General features: G+C 66.5%; 2 protein-coding genes across 4 annotated transcripts; both read left to right on the forward strand.

The window, feature by feature from the left end:
* The first annotated feature begins 58 nt into the window (after window positions 1–58).
* AK1 (adenylate kinase 1) lies at window positions 59–5409 on the forward strand. 2 transcript variants are annotated; one of them, XM_087752974.1, is made up of 7 exons: window positions 59–139; window positions 1919–1961; window positions 3042–3077; window positions 3738–3901; window positions 4115–4231; window positions 4670–4861; window positions 5185–5409. In XM_087752974.1, the coding sequence occupies exons 2-7, from the start codon at window positions 1952–1954 to the stop codon at window positions 5248–5250; spliced, it is 585 nt and encodes a 194-aa protein (XP_087609100.1). In that variant the 5' UTR covers window positions 59–139; window positions 1919–1951; the 3' UTR covers window positions 5251–5409. The 2 variants fall into 2 exon arrangements, with proteins under 2 accessions (XP_087609100.1, XP_087609099.1); XM_087752973.1 differs by lacking the exon at window positions 59–139 and adding an exon at window positions 1548–1682.
* A 2701-nt stretch (window positions 5410–8110) lies between these two features.
* Window positions 8111–19599, forward strand: ENG (endoglin). Of its 2 annotated transcripts, none has more exons than XM_087752977.1 (15): window positions 8111–8243; window positions 12346–12503; window positions 14696–14830; window positions 15425–15587; window positions 15782–15938; window positions 16144–16279; window positions 16518–16692; window positions 16775–16917; window positions 17042–17179; window positions 17419–17463; window positions 17600–17710; window positions 17806–18051; window positions 18263–18326; window positions 18424–18525; window positions 18997–19599. In XM_087752977.1, the coding sequence occupies exons 1-15, from the start codon at window positions 8183–8185 to the stop codon at window positions 19113–19115; spliced, it is 1953 nt and encodes a 650-aa protein (XP_087609103.1). In that variant the 5' UTR covers window positions 8111–8182; the 3' UTR covers window positions 19116–19599. The 2 variants fall into 2 exon arrangements, with proteins under 2 accessions (XP_087609103.1, XP_087609104.1); XM_087752978.1 differs by having other exon boundaries at window positions 19017–19599.
* Window positions 19600–19775: the final 176 nt, after the last annotated feature.

Consider the following 19775-nt stretch of genomic DNA (forward strand, 5'->3'; position numbering starts at 1 on the left):
GTCCCCTGCCAGCTGGGCGGCAGCGGCCCCGCTCCCGGCATGCACCGCGGCGCCAGCAATCTATATATAGCGGTAAAAATAGCCGGGCAGGACAGCAGGCAGCTGCCCGCGCTGCCCGGCCCCGGCCCCGCGCCCAGAGGTCGGTGTGTGCGTGTGTCCCCGGGGGTCCCGGTGCCGCAGCCCCGCCTGGGGGGGCGGCCCTGCGGCACCGGCGTCTGGGGGGGCTCCGGAGAGGGGGGCTGTGCTGCAGGGGGTGCGGGGGGGCGTTGCAGGGGATGCTGAGGGGCTTGCATGGGGTGCTGGGGGCATTGGTGCTGAGGCACTTGTGTGGGGGCTGCAACCGTTGCATGGGGTGCTGGGGGGCTTGCAGCGGTGCTGGAGCCATTGCAGGGGTGCTGGGGGGCTTGCAGGGGACACGGGGGCTTGCAGGGCATACTGGGGTGTTTGCATGGGGTGCTGAGGGGGTTCTGGGGTGCTGGAGCCATTGCATGGGTGCTGGGGGCCTTGCAGGGCATACTGGGGGGCTTGCATGGGGTGCTGGTAGGCTTGTAGTGGTGCTGGAGCCATGGCATGGGTGCTGGGGGGCTTGCAGGGGGTAGTGGGAGCTTGCATGGGGTGCTGGGGGGCTTGCAGTGGTGCTGGAGCCATGGCATGGGTGCTGGGGGCTTACAGGGGGTGCTGGAGGGATTGCAGGGGTGCTGGAGCAGCCCAGTCCTGAGCCTGGGGTGCCGGGGGGGGAGCTGGATGCCGATGGGATGGGGGGGGAGCTGGGTGTGGGGGAGGGGCGGGCTGGAGCTGGCGGTGGGGTGAAATTGGTGGGAGCACCCCGGGGTGCATCCCGCGATGGCTTTTGTTGGGGACTCCCAGGCCACGCTGCAGCCCCCACCCACCCCCTCCCCAGCCCCGACCCCCTGGGCTCCCCAGTCAGCACCCCCTCCCCATCTCCTCAGGACCAGGCACCTCCACACCACCCTCACCCTGCACCCACGGGCCCAGCGCTGCGCTGGATCAGGCCCCGAGCCCACACCGAGGGCCAGGGCTGCCCCCAGCCCCCCGTGGCCCCACCGAGGCTGGTGCCAGTGGTCCTGGGGCTTGGCACCCCCCACAATTGGGGACCCCAGGGGTCCTGCACCCTCCCAACCCCACCCAGACCCTGCAGAGGCCATCCCAGGGCTTCAGCCCTGCAGCGCAGGTGGGACGTGACCCGGTGCCAGTTTCAGCCCAGCCATACTTAGCCTCTGCCCTTTGCCGGCTGTAACACAACCTCGTCAGCAGCCGCCGGCTCGTTTGCCCACAGGATGCCCCATCCCAGCACCCCGTCCAGCCGGTTTGGGGTGACGCGCTGCGGCCAAGCGGGTCAGGTGCTGCGGGGCGGGGTGTGGGCAGGCGGGGTGGCCAAACCACCCCCCGCGGTGACGGGGGTGCAATGGGGTGCTGTAAGCCCCCCCCTTAGGGCACCCCTCAAAAAATCAGCCCATGGGGACCTGGGGGGACACTGCCTCCATCACTCGGTGTCCTGGTGACACCGGTCAACCCAAGCTGGTTTCTGGCTGCTAGGCAGCACCCTGGGCGTGCAGGGATGTGGTCAGGGCAGGGGAGGAAGCCGGTAACGTCACCGTGTGTCACCCGGCATGGGGAAGCCCTCACCGCAGCCGGATGTGGCGGTGGCTGCCGGGAGCAAGGTAGGTGATGGCTGTGGGAAGCAGAGGTCCTGAGCTCCCTATTTTAGGGCAAAGCTGGGGATCGGGTCTTCCACCCCACCATCAGCCCGGCAGAAGACCTGATCCCCAGCCTGGCCACAGAGCTGGGTGCCAGCATGGCAGGGAAGGGAAACCCCTGGTCTCCTCAGACCCCGGCCTTGGGGACCCGTGTGTCCCCGATGTGCTGAGTTGCTCATCCTGCTCTTCTTCCCTTGCAGCCTGAAGTGCTCCTGTGCCCGGACCACGGCAGCATGTCGACAGGTGAGTGCTCTGCCCCCCTTACATCCCTCCCCCCTGCATCCATCTGCTTTGCATCCGTCCTCTCTGTCCCCCCTTGCATCCATCCCTTTGTCCCCCTCGGTCCCCCTTGTATCCATCCCCCTTGCATCCGTCCCCTTGGTCCCCCCTTGTATCCATACCCTCTGCATCCTCCCGTCCCCCTTGTATCCATCCCCCTGCATCTGTCCCCTCTGTCCCCCTTGTATCCATCCCCTTGGTCCCCTTTGCATCCATCCCATTTCCCCCTTCCATCCCTCCCCTCCGTCCCCCCCATTCATCCCTTCCCTGTCCATCCCCCACATCCCTCCAGCCCGCCATGTGCCCCATCTCCCGTCAGTCCCCACCAGCCACTTGGCTCCGTCCCCAGCCCTGGGGATTGCCGGGTGCCGGAGGAGTTGAAATTTCAGCCGGCTGTAATCAGGAGATGGGAGAGCAGCCCCAGAGCAGCTCGGCTTTATTTTTAGTTCTGCCTCCCCCCGCGACATCGCACCCCGGCATCGTCCTGCACCGTGGCTGGGCCGGATCCTGCAAGTGGCACGGGACCCTGCGCCTGGGTGCTCGGCAGGGGACAGGGCGGTTAGTGCCACCTGCACGTCTGCCACCAGGCCCAGGGACCGACGCTGGGGTTCAGGGGCTGTCGGGGGTCGCACCAGGCGCTTAAGGTGGCCATGCCAAGCCAAGCCTGCCGCAGCCCCCATTAGCCCCCCAGCGCGACGAGCCGGTCGCGGGGATGGATGTGGCCGGTGCCTGCCCGCGGTGGAGCCGTGGACAGTGACCGTCTCCAGGACGCCACGCGGCAGTGGGATTCCAGCCCTGCGGCCAAGGCGCCCTGGGGTCTTTGCGCTCAGCCGTGTCCAGCCCAGCCGTCCCAACGTGCCCAGGTGACGAGGACGAGGGGCACACGTGGCTGCTTCCCACTTCGCCTTTATCCCCTGGGGACCTGGCGTGGGTCCCCTCCCTCCCCGGGGACACCTGCCCTGGATCCTGCCCCCCTGGGGAGACCTCGGTCCCCAACATGCTTTCTGGCTTTTGATTATTATCTTTTTCCTTTCTCTCCTCCAGAAAAACTCAAGCATCACAAAATCATCTTTGTGGTGGGTAAGTCGGTGTCTGGGTCCTCCCGCTGGTGGGGTCAAGGCCACAGCGCAGCCCCATCCCCCTGCGCCTCCAGGGTTGGGGGGCTGCAGGGAGAAGCCAGCGCCCAGGGCTGGAGGCTGTGGGACCTCGGCTGTCCCCGGGCGCTGTGGGCTGGCCGTGGCTCCAGCCCAGCTTCTCGAGGCCATGGTGGGATGTGCTGGGACCGGGAGGGCACCTCTGACCGGGCATGGGGTGGCAGCATCTGGGGTGATGTGACAGTAAACACCTGGGGGGTGATGTCCTGGGTGCCATCGGGCAGTGATGTCCTCGGTGCCGATGGGGAGGTGACATCCTGGGTGCTGAAGGGGTCATCACACCCTGGGTGCCACTGAGACAGTGATATTCAGGTGCTGATGGGGTGGTGGTGGTGTCCTGGGTGCCATCAGAGTGGTGGTACCCGTGTGCCAATTGCCAGCAGCCCACGCCACCCCCAAGGACCTGGCATCTCCCAGCCCACCCCAGGAGCAGCTCTTCCCATCCTTCTGGTGCTGGGCTTGGGGACGCCGTCCCCCATCTCACCGGGCTCTGGGGTCTCCTGTGGGTCTGTGCTGCTGCTTCCATATACTCCTCCAGCTCCTTACCCGTGGCTTGGGGCACGTGTGGGCCTCGTGTGACTTGCAGGTGGCCCCGGCTCGGGGAAAGGGACCCAGTGTGAGAAGATCGTGCAGAAGTATGGCTACACCCACCTCTCCACGGGGGACCTGCTGCGGGCGGAGGTCAGCTCGGGCTCAGAGCGGGGCAAGAAGCTGCAGGCCATCATGGAGAAGGGCGAGCTGGTGCCCCTGGTGAGTCCGTGCAGGCCACCGGCTGTGGCACAGTGGGGCATGGAGGCAGGGGTGGCTGTGGGGACACCAGATACCATGGTGACGGTCAGCACGTGGCCTGGGGACACCTCCATCCCTGCCACCTCAGGGGGGGTTGCAGCAGGGATTGGGGGTGCTGGGAGGGGGCCATGTTGTCCCACGTCAGCCCTGGCAGCTCTGTCCCCCCCTCCCCAGGACACGGTGCTGGATATGCTGCGGGACGCCATGGTGGCCAAAGCGGACGTGTCCAAGGGCTTCCTCATCGACGGCTACCCCCGCGAGGTGAAGCAGGGAGAGGAGTTTGAGAAGAAGGTGAGGGCTGGTGCCATGCCATGCCAAGCCACCCACCATCCGTGAAGGGGGTCTCCATGGTGCCAGCAGCAGCCCAGCCTCCCCATCCCAGCAAAGATCCCATCCCAATAGGGTCTAAACTGGGCACCATCCCAGCCAGCAGGTCCCCCTGCCTTGGGACAGCCTGCACCGAGGGCGTGGGGAGGGGGGACATCTCTCCAGGGTGTCCTCAGGCTGACAGAGGATGACCACAGTGCCGGCGTGATGGCAGAGAGCCGGGGCTTGGCCAAGGAGTCCCTGCGCCTTCCTCTGTGTGGGTCTGGGGGCCACGGCCCCATGCGGAGGGAGGCAGAGGATGGCATGGGGACATCTGTGACCCCCGTGCTCACTGCCACCATCTCCCCAAACCAGACCCATGCTGGCTCAGCGTGGTGACAGCCATGTCCCCCCTGCCTACAGATCGGCCCCCCCACACTGCTGCTCTACGTGGACGCGGGGAAGGAGACGATGGTGAAACGCCTGCTGAAGCGAGGCGAGACCAGCGGGCGGGTGGACGACAACGAGGAGACCATAAAGAAGCGTTTGGAGACCTACTACAAGGCCACGGAGCCCGTCATCGCCTTCTACAAGAGCAGAGGCATCGTCCGCCAGGTAAGCGGGGACGCGGTCGATGCCGATGCCCTCCAGCCCCATGGCTCGGGGCACCTGTGGTCCCAGGGGAGGGGAAGTGGTGGATGGGGATGACGAGGGAAGGGGGTAAAACTCAGAACTAGCTCGTTTGGGGTGGGCTTGACCCCTCGGAGCCAGCCGGACCCTCCAGTTCCTGACATGGAGACCCCCTCCAAGGATGGCCCTGCATCCCTTTGCCTAAAATTGGCCCTGATTTCTCAACCCACGGCCAAAATCTATCCCTGGAAGAGCTCCGGCCACGCCATCCCCTCAGGTGACCCCGCAGCTAACCTCTCTGCACCCAGCTCAACGCCGAGGGCTCCGTGGAGGAGGTTTTCCAGCAGGTCTGCTCCCACCTCGACAGCCTGTAGCCGACCCCCCGGCCCCGCTCCCCCCGCCCCGGCGCGCTCCGGCAGAGACAGCGGAAGCGGCTTTATCCTGTTTTCGTGGATGGAGCCGTGCGGAGGAAATTTCAAGGACATTGTGTTTGGCTCTTTCCCGTCTCTCCCCAGTAAAGTTCACTTTAATGAGCCCAGACTTTATCTTTTTCTTCTGTCGCAGGAAATGAGTTTTTCTTTCCAGAGAATTTTTTTTCCTCCCCCCTTTCCCTCCCCAGCCCCTCTGGAGCTGATTAAGGGCAGGAAGCGGGTGTTTATCCCACTGGGGCAGCGGGATGCTGCGCTCCGAGGAAGGGAGGGAGCATCCCAGCCGCTCGCCCCGGCTTCCCAATCCACGGCCTGCAGGGAGCCTGCGGCCGCATCCCGCAGCCGGTCCCGCTCACCCCAGTCTTGTCCCACTTACTGAACCGCCTTGTGCCGTGGGTGTGTGTCCCCATCTGAGCCGTATCCTGCATGTGCATCCCTTGCCCCTGGCTCTCCCGCAGGCTGCTGGGGTGGGGGGCAGCTGGAATCAGACCCCGCCGTGGGCCCAGCCGTGCCAGGATGGGGATTTCCACCACTTTCATGCCTTAGTATTTCCTTGCTTTTTTTGGCTGTCAGGGTTTTTTGGGGTACGTGGTGGCTGCAGTGTGGTGTTTTGGGGTGGCACAGCACCCCAGAGCAGGGTGCTCCCTGCCCCGCTGCGCCTGGGCACCTGCTGCCATCAGTGCCACCTCTCAGCCCAGGACACAGCCCTGTCCCTGGGGGCCCAGGGACGCGCTGGGGCCACCAAGCTGAGCCTGGCCACCGGCCTGGGGGTCCTCGTGCGTGGGGGTCTTCATGGGCAGTGAGTCGCAGGGCCCCAGCAGACAGGCAGTTGGGGGTGCTGGTGTGGGGGACAGGGATTTGGGGGCTCCCCAGCACTCATAGAGCTGCCCAGGCGTGGGCAGAGCTGTGGCAGGGCTCGGGGCTGAGGTTTACCCAGCCACACTGAGGGCAGAGCCACGACCCCCACAGGGCCCCCAACCCCTCACTTTTGGGCTGCTGGGAGCTGGGCACAGAGCCAGGGGGCTGGGGGAGCGGCAGTGCCGGGGGCAGCCGAGGCCACGGGGCTGGAGCGGAGGAAGGAAGCGAACGGGAAAAAACAAAAATCCTCAAGAAGAAAACCCAAACCCGCCAGGCTCCGACCTCAGCCCCATGCCTGGGGGGCAAAGGAGCCACCGGCAGAGCCTGGGGTGCTGCGGGGAGGCAGCCGGGCAGGAAAGATGGGGCCGGGCAGGAAAGATGGGGCCATCCACCTGGGCTGGGGCCCTGCCAGCACAGCTGAGCCAGGGCTGGGGCCGGCAGGTGACCGCCTCTTGCTGGTGGGGACAAGGGGACAGGAGGGACGGGCGGTTTGGGATGCCACAGCCTAGAGCCGTGCAGTGGGGAGTGGGGTGAGCTGTCTCCCTTGTGCCTCCAGCCCTCTTTGGGTGTGTTGTGAGCGTGCCTCAGTTTCCCCAGGTGGTGAGCAGGGTGGTGGGGCTGGGAAGGGAGACACCACAGTGCCCAGTGGGACCGGGCACCCTGCCCTCCTCCCCAGCACAGCCCCTGGGTGCTTGGTGATGGGTTTTTAGATGTTTTTCCTCCAGCTAGAAAGTCTAAGGCCACCCTGTAAGCTGCGGGGGTGGAAAGATGCTGAATGGGGCACAGGGGGCTGCGTGTGCGGCCACCCAGCAGTCACGGCCACCCTCCCGTCTGTCACCCTGCAGCCACCGCCATCCCGGGGCCCAGCGCTGAGGGCCTCTTGCTCATCGCCCTGCCACGTCACCGTGGGGAGAGGGGTGCGGGAGGGCAGGCGGCCCCGTGCCTGGTCCTGGTCCCCAGCCCCGGGCGAGCACCCGTCCCTGCGGTCCCCAGGAGATGGCAGTGCTCTGTCATGGGAGATGTCTGCTGCTCACCCCAGGATCAGGGACATCTCCGGGGACATCCTGGCTGGTGGGGACAGGCCTCGCTGCCTTCCCTGGCAGGTCCCCATGCCATTCCCCTGCTCACGGCCGTGGCTCAGGATGGAGACCACCCCCGGCACGGGGCTCCCGGCTCCCAGCCCCACCGTTAGCTGGCTGAGGGCTCTCACCTCGGGCAGCAGCCCCTGGCACATGCGGGAGGAAGGGACAGGGGTGCAGGAGGGGTGTCCCCAGCCACCCCATGGCAGGGATGTCCAGGCAGTCCCTGGCTGTGGCCTGGCCAAGGGTACAGGCAAGGCAGGCAGCTGTGCCATGGGGCCCTCCGTCTGCCCCACGGCCCCCGGCTGGGCATCCAGGGCCACGGGGCAGTCACAGGCCTGGGACGTGGTGACCCTGCTGGGGTGCTGGCTGGGAGCAATGTGGGCTGAGTTTTGGGGTGCTGTGGGGCAGCCCCTGTTCCCATCGCCTGGGGCTGCCCCTCCTGACTGTGCAGGTCGGGCAGCGTACATGGGCTGATTTGGGGGGGGGGGGGGGGGCGGCACACCCCACCTGCCCACTTCCAAATCCCTGTGTCCCACCCCTGTGCTCATCAGTGCCAGCCCGGGGGGTCCCTGTGTCCCCCCGCTGCCCGAAGCTCTTCCAGCGCACCCCTCCGCAGGTGATGCCCCGCACCGCGCTGTGGGGAAACTGAGGCACGGCGCCTCCCGGGGCCGTGAGGGGAGGGTCCCCCCCCATTGCGGGCAGCTGCCGCCGCCCCCCCGCCGCCGGCCCGGCCCCAGCGCCGCCAGCGGCATTTCCTCCCGGCGCGGAGCCGCGCCGCCCGCGGACCCTCCGCCTCCTCCTCCTCCTCCTCCTCCTCCTCCTCCTCCTCCTCCTCCTCCTCCTCCTCCTCCTCCTCCTCCGCCGAAGGGAGTCGGTTTCCTGCCGCCGCCGCCGCCCGGCACTCGGCGCTGGCTCCCGGGGAGCGGCCGCAGGCGGACATGGGCCCCCGCGCCGCCCCGCTCCTGCCGCTGCTGCTGCTGGCGCTGCTCCGCCGCCCGGGTGAGTGGGGCTGGGGCAGCCGGGGTGGCACCCCCGGGATGGGACCCCCCGGGACGGCACCGCCTGCGGGAGCCGCCGGTGACTCCGTCCCGGAGCGGCCCGGGCCGGGCGGGGGATCCACGGCCGAAGGGGTCCCGGCTGCGCCGGCACGGGCAGTGTCCCCCCCGCCGGGAGAGGAGGGCGTGGGGGAGGGCCCCGGGGTGGGGAGGGACAAACACCCCCGGCCCCAGTGGGGGGCACACGGCGTAGCCCCGCCGCTCCCTGGGACCCCCGAAATCCAGGCTGCGTCACCGGGGCTCGGGAGGTGTCGAAGGCGCCGATGTTGCGCCCTGGGCGAGGCAACGGCACCCGAGGGGTCTGGGGTGGCCGCTGTGGCTCCGGCGCTGCGGGGGTGTGGGGTCGAGCGGGAGTCGGGGGCGAGGAGTGGGAAAAAACCCGTACAAGCCCCACGGGGGCCGTGGGACGGAGCTGGGGGCTCATCTGCCTCCGGAGCAGCCGGGCAGGGAAGCACTAAAGCCACCCCGAGGTCCCTGCGAAGCCACAGGGGGAATGTCAAGGGGGGACGTGCCCAGGGACACCCGTGACGGACAGAGGGCAGGGAGCCGGGGGACACGGGGACGCGACCCGCTGGCAGAGGGAAAGGGAACTGGGAAGGCAGCGGCAGCCCGGGGAGGCCGGGGTCGGCAGCACTGCGTGTCCCGGCTGGGTCGGTCCCTCCCGGCCGCCGCGGGGGCCAGCGCCGGTGGGTGCTGCTGGGGCGTCCCCACTGCCAGGCTCGGCACCCGCTCCCTGCCTGCTGTCACCCCACGGTCCCTGCCCAGCAGCTGTGCCAGGCAGTCCCTGGCCGGTGAGGCTGTGCCGTGTGGGCCGTGTCCCCGCAGCCGTGCCGTATGGTCCCCATCCTACACAGCTGTGCCATAAGGTCCTTGGCTCCCGTAGCTGTGCTATACAGTCCCCGTCCTATGGCTGTGCCATGCTGACCCCATCCTACATAGATGTACACTAAGTTCTGTGTCCTGTGTAGCTGTGCCATACAGTCCCCGTCCTATGGCTGTGCCATATAGTCCGCATCCTATGTAGTTGTGCCACAGGGGCCCTGTCCTCCCTGCCTGTGATGTATAGTCCCTGTTCCACGTAGCTGTGCCAGCTGGTCCCCATTCTCCACAGCTGTGCAATGTCACCTCTGTCCTACGCAGCTGTGCCATACAGTCCGTATCCTTTGTATTTGTCCCATACAGTCTCCATCCTATACGGGTGTGCTGTATGGGCTGAGTCCTATGTAGCTATGCTGTATGGTCCCCATCCTGAGTAGCTGTGCCATATGGTCCCTGTCCTATTTAGCTGTGCTGTATGGTCCCCATCCTACGTAGCTGTGCTATACAGTCCCCATCCTACATAGCTATGCCATACTGTCCCTGTCCTCCATAGCTGTGTAATGCAGTCCTTGTCCTAACTGTCCTATATGGTCCCCAGCCTATGTAGCTCTTCCATATAGACCATGTCCTATCCAGCTATGCCATACCACACCCAATCTATGCAGCTGTGCTATATGGTCCCCATCCTGTGTCACTGTGCCGTATCATCCCTGTCCTATGCAGCTGTGCCATATGGTCCCCATCCTGTGTCACTGTGCCGTATCATCCCTGTCCTATGTAGCTGTGCCATATGGTCCCCATCCTGAGGAGCTGTGCCATATCATCCCTGTCCCATGTAGCTGTGCCATATGGTCCCCATCCTGAGGAGCTGTGCTATATGGTCTCTGTCTTGCGTAGCTGTGCTGTATAGTTCCCATCCTGCGTAGCTGTGCTATATGGTCCCCGTTCTGCGTAACGATGCTATATGGTCCCTGTCCTGCCTCACTGTGCCACACAGGCCGTGTCCTGTCCGGCTGCTGTCTCTCTCCTGCAGGGACCCATGGGGCTGGGGGTGTCCACAGCGGGCGCAGTGCCGGGGGGCTGGGGGTGCCCATGGTGGGCACGGGGCCTCGCAGGCATGGGCAGGCTTCCAGGGGCAGGGGGCTTTGTGCTCCCCTGGCAGGGACTGCTGCTGCTCCCCGCGGGGTGAGCAGGGTGCTGGGTCATCCCTTCCTGTCCCTGGGGAGAGGCTGCTCGGTGCCCGGCTGACTTAGGGGCAGGAATGATGTGGCCCACGTTAGCCCCAAAGCCTTGTCCCATCTGCCCCGTTATCTGAGCTCCGATGCCACCTCTGCATGGTCCAACAGCCAGCGGTGGCTCGGGGGGGTGACAACCCCCCTCAAGTTTGCAGCATGGGGTCCATCCCCATTCCTGACCTGGGCTGAGACCGGCCAGCTCGTTACACAAGTGCCAGATGCCGGGATTCCAGAGCGGCGCTGCCCGTCCCATGGGGCATCCTGCGCCGCTGGAGCCACCCCGGCCCCACACCCCCAGCCCAGCACCCCTGGCGTTGCTCTCCACCTTTGATCTGCTCCCAGACAACCAGGCATCGCCCCCCTGACCCCTGGGGAGCCGCAGCAGCACCTTCCCCGCTCCCTGGTCCAAGGCCACGCTGGAGTGAAGGAGGGGGCGGGCGGCTGGAAAAACATAAAGTGGATTTTCTTTCTTTCTTCCTTTTTATTTTTTTTCCCTTTCCCGGAGTACAAAAATAACAGTGCCCTTATCTGATCGCCCCGGGCGGCCCAGCTGAGCCCCCTTATCTGATCCTGACATAATGCTGGAGCCCGCTGCCTTCCCCAGGGACTGACGGTGCCCGGCTGGCACCGCTGCCCCGCATCCCCGCCGCCGGCATTCCTGCCCTGCGCTGGGGGCGAGCCTGGCTGTGGCCCCCTGGCCCTGCCCAACCTCCCCATGGGATGCTGCCAGATGTGTGATGAGCTGCCCGTCCTCTGCCTGGCAATGCCAGGGGCTGCGCAGCCATGTCTGGTGCAGTTGGGGCAGGAGTGGAGGGGAAGAGGGACGCAGCCTGCGGCGCCCAGATAAGCGGCTGTTTATCTTCCTCCCGATGCTGCCGGCCGTGCGGCCGCCGCGCCAAGGGGAGGAAGCACTGGACAATAGGTGGGCCCGCGGCAGCATCACTGGGGGGGTCTGCGCTGTGACCCCACTGCAGTGGCTGTGCCACAGCCATGGCGAGACACGGGCTGGGGACACTGCAATGGGCACGACATGGCATGGGTGGCCCACTGCCGGCTGCCGCATCCCGAAGCCTCGATGCCTGGAGCATCATGCCGTCTGGCCTCAGTCCCCACAGGGGCGGCTGCGTGGCCCTGGCATGGGATCCAGTCACCTCCCGGCACGGGGTCCAGTCAACTCCCAGCGCAGTGGCTGGAGCCACCAGGGATGGGAAGGATGGGACAGGAAGGGACGGAGCTCAGTGGCCACCTCTAAAGCAAACACAGCACCCCAGGCACCGCATACCCATGGGGAGCCCCCGGCCATGCCTGTGGGTCTCCATCCTGCCCAGCCCCTTGCAAGGGGTCACCCATGGGTGCGAGCAGGTCCCCAGGACACCTCCCGGCACAGGGGCCAGCTTGAGGACAGCCTGGCCGCAGCAGGGCTGCCTGGGGCGGAGGAAATGGCCGAGGCAAATGGGGATTTACAGGATCAGGCCTTCAAACGGCTGTTTGCACTCAGGATTTCCCTTGGCAGCCGCCCGCCGGCCCCGCTCACTCGTGCGCCGCGTGGGGGGTTCGGGATGGGGCGAAGCTCGCGCCTCGGCGCCCGCAGAGGATGAGCTTTACGGCCATTTCCATACCTGAGCTTCCCGCTTTCCTGCGGCACGGGGGATGCGGGGGGGCTTCCTCCACTGCCCCGGCGTTCGGGGCAGCCAGGCGCGAGTTTTGGCACGCGGCAGCGCTGAGCGGGGACAGCGGATTTTTCCAGGCCGGATTCGAGGGTCATTAACGAGATTGCGCTGGGGGCCGGCGGCAGCGGACGAGCCCCAAACAAACACGTAGCAGATGGTCCTGCAGGCGCTGTGACGGCAGTGGGGCCGTGGTGATGCCGTGCTGGGGGCTGCGCCGGGGCTGGCCTTGCAATGCAGCCCCCTCCTGCAGCATGTCCCCCCCCGTGTTGTGTCACCCCACGTCTGTGCGGCGGGGACTGACGGTCTCTTGTTTTTCACCCAGACCCTGGGAGAGCCGAGGGCTGCGACCTGCAGCCGGTGACGGCGAAGCTGCCCATCACCCTGTCCTATGCCACCAGCACGGTGCCGCGGGGCTGTGTCAGCAGCAGCTCCACAGGCACTGACCGTGAAGTCCACATCCTCAGCGTCAAGTGGTCCAAGGTGAGCAAGCGGTGTCCCGGCACATCACCCCGGCACTGTCACCCCCACAGTGTCCCCGCTGGGCAGGGTGTCCTGGCTGTCAAAGCCGCTTCCTCTAAGGCACAGTGAGAGGACCTGGGTTAACCTCTTCCATGGTGCCTTTGCCGAGCTTCCCTTCCCAGCACAGCCGTGGGTGTCTCTGGCCCCGACAGGGATTTTAAGTCTTTAGAGGCAACTTCTCTAACAGCCCACGCTGCCGGGGCCATCCCTGTGCTGGATGTCCTGGGAACCTCTGTTTCCCTGGGGAGCTGAGGAGCAGGGCAGAGCCACCGGCACCTGAGGGGGACCACACCGGGGAGGGAGGGATGGAGGGAGGCATGGAAGGAGGGACGGGGGAGGGACGGAGGGAGGTATATCACTTGAAGGTGGCCACACGAGTGGAAACCTGGCCACCAGTGTTGGCACAGCCTGCTGAGGGGCGATAACAATATTGTGGGTGCCCCGGGCATCTTTCGGGCGAGGACCAGCACAGAGCAGCAGCAAGGCTGGGGCTGCATGCCTGGCTGGTGCCAGTACTGGTTGGCACTGTTGGATGGGTTTGCACCGGCACGTGGGTTTGCACGGCTGCTCTGCAGCCTGACCCGGCTCCCCTCGCGCTAGCTGGGTCCCAGCAAACCCAGCACCCCATTTTGGCCCAGCCCTGGGCCGCCTGGCGCCACGCTCCCCCCACCGCCTCCCAGCTCTCCCAGTTCTGCTTTTCAGGGGGAGGCGGGAGCCACACCGGGAGCTGGGGGAGGGTGGGTTTTGCAAAGGCCCCTCTGCCCCAGCCTGGTGTGACGGGGCCCTGCACCCCAGTGCATGGATGAGTGCCGGGGGTGCCCCGGGGTTGTCACCAGCGGCGGCAGGGGACACGCACTGATGTCACGGCTGCGGCACTGAGCCCTGCGGCGCGCGGGGGGAGCCAGGCAGGGACGCGGCTCCACTTATAGAAGAATTACTGGAAGCTGCTTTCTATAAGCAGATCCCCATGATGCAAAAAAAAAAAAAAGAAAAAGAAAAAATAACCTGAAAGGCGGCGGCGGCAGGGCAGCGGCGAGGCTCCCGCCACTTGCGCAGCTGAACAATGGAGCGCCGCAAAACACGCGGCAGGAAAAACAGCCTCCGGCTCCTCCCCAACGCCCAGGGCCACCCGGGGTCCCCGGCCACCCACGCTCGCCACGGGGCCATGGCCAGGCCGGGATGCCCACGGCCTTGTCCCGCCGGCCCCATGCCCAGCCCTGGCAGCTGCCTCCACCCCCCCAGTCCCCGGCTGGTTTTCCTTGCTCGCTGCCTGGCTCAGCACTTTGCGCACGGTGATTCAGGCAGCAGTTGCCAAACTTAGCGCCTGGCATTTCGGCTTCCCCATCCGGATTTCCAGCTGGAGGCCGCCAGGCAGTGCCGGCCACGGGGAGCGGTGCGTGCCACCGCTGTGCCCCCAGCATCCCTGCGTACCAGCATGGCCAGTCCCGAGCCTGAAGCAGCTGCACGGTGCTGGGATGGGGCTGGGAAACCCGCGGGTGGATATCCCGGTGCCCAGAGTGGGGATGCTCCAGTCTTCAGTGGGGGACGCCCCAGTACCTACAGTGGGATGCTCTGGTGCCCAGGGTGGGGACGCTCCAGTCCTTGGTGTGGGGACACCCCAGTCCCCAGTGTGAGGATGCTCTGGTTCCTGGTATAGGGATGCCCCTGTCCCTGGTGTGGGGACATGCCAGTCTCTGGTGTGGGGACACCCCAGTAGGGACACCCACACCACCCACTGTGGACCAGTGGGGTGACACCCTGGTGCCCAGTGCAGAGATTGCGCAGTCCCTGATGCAAGGGTGCCCCAATCCCCAAGGCGGGTGCCCAGACCTGAGTATGGGGGTGCCCTGGACCCCAGTGTGGGGATGCCACCATCCCCAAGGTGGGGATGCCCTGGTCCCTTGCTCAGGGGAGGCAGGGGGTGTTTGCCCTCCTGGTGTGGGTACACGTCCTCGTGGCATCTCTGCGTCCCCCAGCCTGCCCCCTAAAGCCGGCCATGGCTGCTTCCTGCACGGCTCATGCTCGGGGCCAGCCCAAGGGCTCTCCCTGCTGCCTCCAGCTCTGGCGGGGTGGCCAGGGGGCAGCCAGGGAGGTGACAGTAATTGGGGCTCGGTGGCCACGGTGGTGACACTCTCCTCTTCTTTCCCTGCCAGGACTCTGCCTTCCCGCTGCAGGTGTCCGTCACGCCGCGATCCGGTGGCTGCACCCACTCAGTGATTCTCATCCTCCTGTGCGCCCACTGCTCAGCCAACGTCACCTCCCCGTGCAAGGACCTGCTCATCCACACCGTGAGTGCCACAGCCCCGTGCCAGGAGCAACCCCAGGGAGCAGCAGGGTTGGGGCCATCCCTGGAGATGTTTGGGGGGGGGGTGTCTGGAGGAGACCGGTACCCCATCCCCAGAGATGATGCTCATGGAGCCCCAGGGAGGAGGGGACGCACATGACCGCTGCCAGCAGCGCTGAGCACGGAGCTGGCTGGGCAGGGAATGACGCACAGGGCTGGAAAAAGCTCCCGTTTCCTCCGGCTGGCAGGAGGAAGGTCAGGGATGGGGTTTGGCTCCAGCGAGCTGAACCGGGGCTGGGAGCTTTGTTAGCAAAATAAACCTCCTGCTTTGTTTGTGGCTAATAATAAAGTGGGCTGAGCTCTCCGCGTGCCGCCGGCCGCCCACGCCGCTCCCAGCCCCAAAAATCCCTATTCATCCCGGGTGACCCCCATCCACAATGGGGCCGGGGCTCCAGGGATGCCCTCCTTGGCTTAGCTTTACACCCGCATCCTCCATGCTGGAGGAAAGGCTTTTCCCGCTTTCCCCACACCAGCCTGTGCTGGGGAGGGATGCACCTTGCCCCCCCGATCCCTGCTCAGGCTGCCCCTCGCCCTGCAGGATGCCCTCCTCTTCCCGGGGACCACCGCGACACAGGGCCCTGAGCTGCCCACGGCCACCGGCGAGGGCCAGCTGCTGGCCTGGGCTCGGGACACCTACAGGAGCATCACGTCCTACAGCGAGCTGCGGGACCCCCGCTGGGTCCAGCTCCACCTGGGAGAAGGTGCGTGGGGCCCGGGACTGGCGCTGGGGGGCTGGGGTGGGCAGCGATGCTCTTCCTGCTCCCAAAGGGTGACAACGCGCTGGGGCGAAGCACGATCCCAGGGGAGACGCTATGGGGACCGATGCCCCTGGTCCTGAGCGTCTCGCCACTCACCGAGCCTGGTTTGGCTTTGGTGACCCCCGCCACCTCTGCAGGCACTGCCAGACCCCTGGACTGCATCCCCCAGGAGAACTTCAACGCCACGCTGCACCTCGAGACTGAGGTCTTCTTCCACGGGGTGAAAGGCTGCTCACGTGGGGATGCCCAGAGCACCAGGGCTGCCCACATCGTCCGCCTGCAGCCTGAGCCCAGGTACCGCACAGTGCCGGTGGTGGGACCCCCGGGGGTGGCAGCGGGGTGGGATATGCTTGGAGATGCTCGGGAAGGGGTTGGGGTGTCTCATAGGCAGACACCCACCCCCCACCCCCCCCACCCCCCCCCCATCCCAAGGCGGGGTACAGGACCCGCCAGTCTGGGATGCTGATGCGGGGCGGGGGGAAATCTCATGGTTTCACAGCTCCCCCATCACGGAGGTGAACCTGTCCCTGAGCTGTCCCGAGAGAACTGTGAGCAACCAGATCCTCATCCTGCAGAGCTGGGCCAACTTCACCTGGTCCCTCTCCGTCAACAACAACTGCCACATCCAGTTCCTGGTAGGGCTGAGCAGGACGTGTGTCCCCCACCAAGGGGGCTGCCAGATGCCCAAGAAATGCCGGTGGCATGGGAGGGTGGCAGGAGGGCACCTGGGGACATTGGGCATGGGGAGGTGGCAGCCCCCTCACTGCAAGCCCTCCTAACGGGGACAAACCCAGAAGCTGTCCCTGCCTTGAGCATCCCCAGCTGTCCCTGGCCCTGCTCAGCCCCCCCCAATGCTGCTCCCCCACCCCGTAGGTCTCTGGGAACTACAGGATCGCACCCATCTCCTCGCTGCTGCTCCCTGGGGAGCGCCTGCCTGACACGGAGCAGGGCCTTATCGCCAAAGCCTTCGAGAAGAACTACAGCGTCATCGCCTCCTACTCCACCATCCCCGCCAGCACCCACGTCAGCCTGGAGATCCAGGAGCATGGTGAGGACCCCGGTGCCCCAGGGCAGGGTGGGATGGGGGGGTCCCGCTGCCCCCGCTCAGCCCCCGTCTCCCTGTCCCACAGAGGTGGTCAGGGGGGTGCCTGTGACGCCCGCCCCCCCAGCACCCACCACCCACTCGCTGCCCCATGTGGTGCTGCTCATGCTTCAGCCCTGGAAGTGCACGGACGAAACCATGGAGATCGTCATCGCCAGATCCCACCTGGAGGTGAGCGGTGTCGCGATGCCTGCCAGCATCGCCCAGTGGGGCCACATCCTGCTCCGGGTGCTTGGGGTGGGTGGCATGGGGCTGTCCCCAGCTGGTGGGTGACCGCCAGGTGCTTTTCTCCCAGCCCATCAAGGACGTGGTGAACATCACCCTGCGGGACATCAGCTGCCAGGCAGAGAAAAACGCCACTCACTTCATGCTGAAGACCCCCCTCAGCCACTGCGGCACCTCGCTGGAGGGCAGGGGCCACGCCAACAATGAGGTGAGGGGGGGGCGGCCATGGGGGCTCCAGCAATGCCTGGTGAGGCTTCTCCACTGGGACCTCCTTGCTTTTGCATGGCTGGAAACATCCTGCTGCAGCCCAGGGCAGAGCCCTGCCACTGCGCCCGGGTGCTGGTGGGGATGGGGGGGTGGGATCCCCCCCATCCCATCCCAGTGGGGACAATACACCCCAGCAGCGGGGACCACTTGGCTGACCCAACCTTCCCCACCTTCTCACAGCTCATCCTCAACCTGGCCAAGGGTGCAACGTTCCAGAGTGTGCGGGTAAGAGCGGGATCTCCCAGCGGGCCCAGGGGTGGGACTGTGGGAGAAGGGGTGCCGGTGCCACCACCAGCTGGGTGCTGGGCGCCGGGGGGGTGGGGGTGGGGGGGTGTGGCCTCAGTGCCTTCCCCATTTGCAGGTGGCCTTCCAGTGTAACATCCCGCGGGAGCTCTTCCTGCGCCTCTTCCCCACCGCCGCCTTCGAGGCACCCCAGACGGAGCTGGAGGTCAACAAGGAGGCCTTTGTGCAGGTACCACCACTGGCTCGGTGCCCGGGCTGGGTGGGGTCCAGCCGCCCCCGGGCCAGCAACCCTGACAGTGTCCCCCGTCTTGCCCCCCGTGGCAGGCATCCATGCGGTGGGAGGACCACCCGGCCGACCTGCAGCTGAAGGAGTGCTGGCTGGCGGCGGCGGGGCAGGAGCCGGTGCTGCTGGTGCAGGGCGGGGAGGCACGTGGCACGGGGGTGACAGTGCTGGAGGGCCCCCCCAGCAGCCACGGGAGGAAGGTCTGGCGCTTCCGCTTCACCTACGCCATCCCCGAGGGCGGGCGCATCCCCTTCTCTGCCACCCTCAAGTGCAAGGCCGGCTTGCAGGTCAGCGTGAGTAGATCCCCACCCCACGATGCCACCGTGCTGGTCCCCACCATCGGCGGTGGCAGCCTGGCGGGTTTGTCCCACGCTGCTGGGAGGCAGAGCCCGGCCGGGAGCAGCATCCCCGGTCCCCAAAGAGCCTGGGGGCTCCCAGCCCTGTCCCCCTGCCAGAGTGCAGGTCCCCCCTCTCTCACCCCAACCTCCACCTCTGCAGAACAACACCATCTTCGAGAAGGTCCTGGAGGTGACGGTGAAGGACAGCTGGCGGCCACCCAACAGTGAGTTTGGGGCAGGGGAGGGGGCCGGGGCTGGAGAATGGGGGTGGGAAGGGGACCCCCCCAGCATGGTGGTGCTGACGGCCTCATCCTCCCGCAGACCGCGGGCTGGGGCTGGCCGCCGTCCTGGGCATCACCTTCGGCGCCTTCCTCATCGGAGCACTCCTCACAGCCGGGCTCTGGTACATCTATTCACACACCCGTGAGTACCCACCATCCCTGGGGACCCCCGCAGTGGGATGGGGGGGCCACACACATGTCCCTTGCTGGGTTGCCCATGTTCCCCCGGGCCCAAAGCCCCCTGGCCAAGGTCCCCAGGTGAGCCACGGACCAGGCTGCTGTGTTGCCATCACCCGTATGGCCCTCCTGGCAACGCCACAGAGGAATAACCCCACTCGGGGTGGCCACAGCTCCCCAAGATCCCCCCCCTACTGCCCTGGGGTCCCCCCTGCCATCTGCCCTCCCTCCCACTCCTGGTGCCACCATGGTCCCCCATGCCCATCTCTATCCCAGGGGCTCAGGGGCCAGCTGGGGAGCGATCGGGGAGCGTTCGTGCATGGGGGCTGGAAGGTCCTGTGGGGACAAGCCATGGCCACCACCGGCCGCCCTGAGTCTGGTTTCCCCTTGGTGTTTCTCCCCCCACCGCGGCCCCACGGCGGGCGGCATGAGCCAGGTCCCATCTCCAAACTGCAGCCAGTTTCCAGCACAGCGCCAGCCTCGGAGAGCAGCAGCACCAACCACAGCATCGGCAGCACCCAGAGCACCCCCTGCTCCACCAGCAGCATGGCCTGACCCCTCCGGGCCCCCCCGGGCTCACCCAGCCCCTGGCCGCCGGACTTGGGGACCCTCCCCAGCCCCATTAAGCTGTTTTTTTGTCCCAAATCTCAGGCCAAGCCCGGAGGGGGCCTCCGTTACTCATTCAGTGAATGCTTTGGCCCCCCAAGGGCAGCCCATGCTGGGGGGGGGGCACCCTGCAACCCCCCCGGGACCCCCTGCTGCTGGGTGCACCGGGGAGGCAGAGAGAGCAACTACTGCCAAAGCCCCCCGCAAGGCTCCCCATCAAATGGGGGGGGAGGCCCAAAAGTGGGCATCCCCAGGACATGCCCCAGCACTTGGGGTGACCCCCACGCCCCTCCCGCGTCCCCCCAGGAAGGCAGCGGGCACCACTGGGAGCAGCAAGAGGTTTATTGGGGGCGGGTTTGTGGGGCTGCTGCCCGCCCCATGGGGCAATGGGCAGAAACCACCCCCCCCCTCAGCTCCCCGTCCAAGTTACAAACTCTTATTAATAATAATAAAAATCTGCCCTATATTAAATTAGTCGCACCCCGATGCCAAGCCTCACCCTGGCTTGAGGCTGTCACCTACCGTCCTCCCCAAAACTGCCCACCCCCCTGGGCGCCGGGACCCCGGCAGAGCCTGGAGCAGCCCCCCCAGAGCCCAGGCCCCCCCCCC

The sequence above is a fragment of the Nipponia nippon genome, unplaced genomic scaffold (genome assembly GCF_047370975.1).
Source record: "Nipponia nippon isolate SJK-2023a ecotype South Korea unplaced genomic scaffold, ASM4737097v1 scaffold_16, whole genome shotgun sequence".
Classification (NCBI taxonomy): domain Eukaryota; kingdom Metazoa; phylum Chordata; class Aves; order Pelecaniformes; family Threskiornithidae; genus Nipponia; species Nipponia nippon.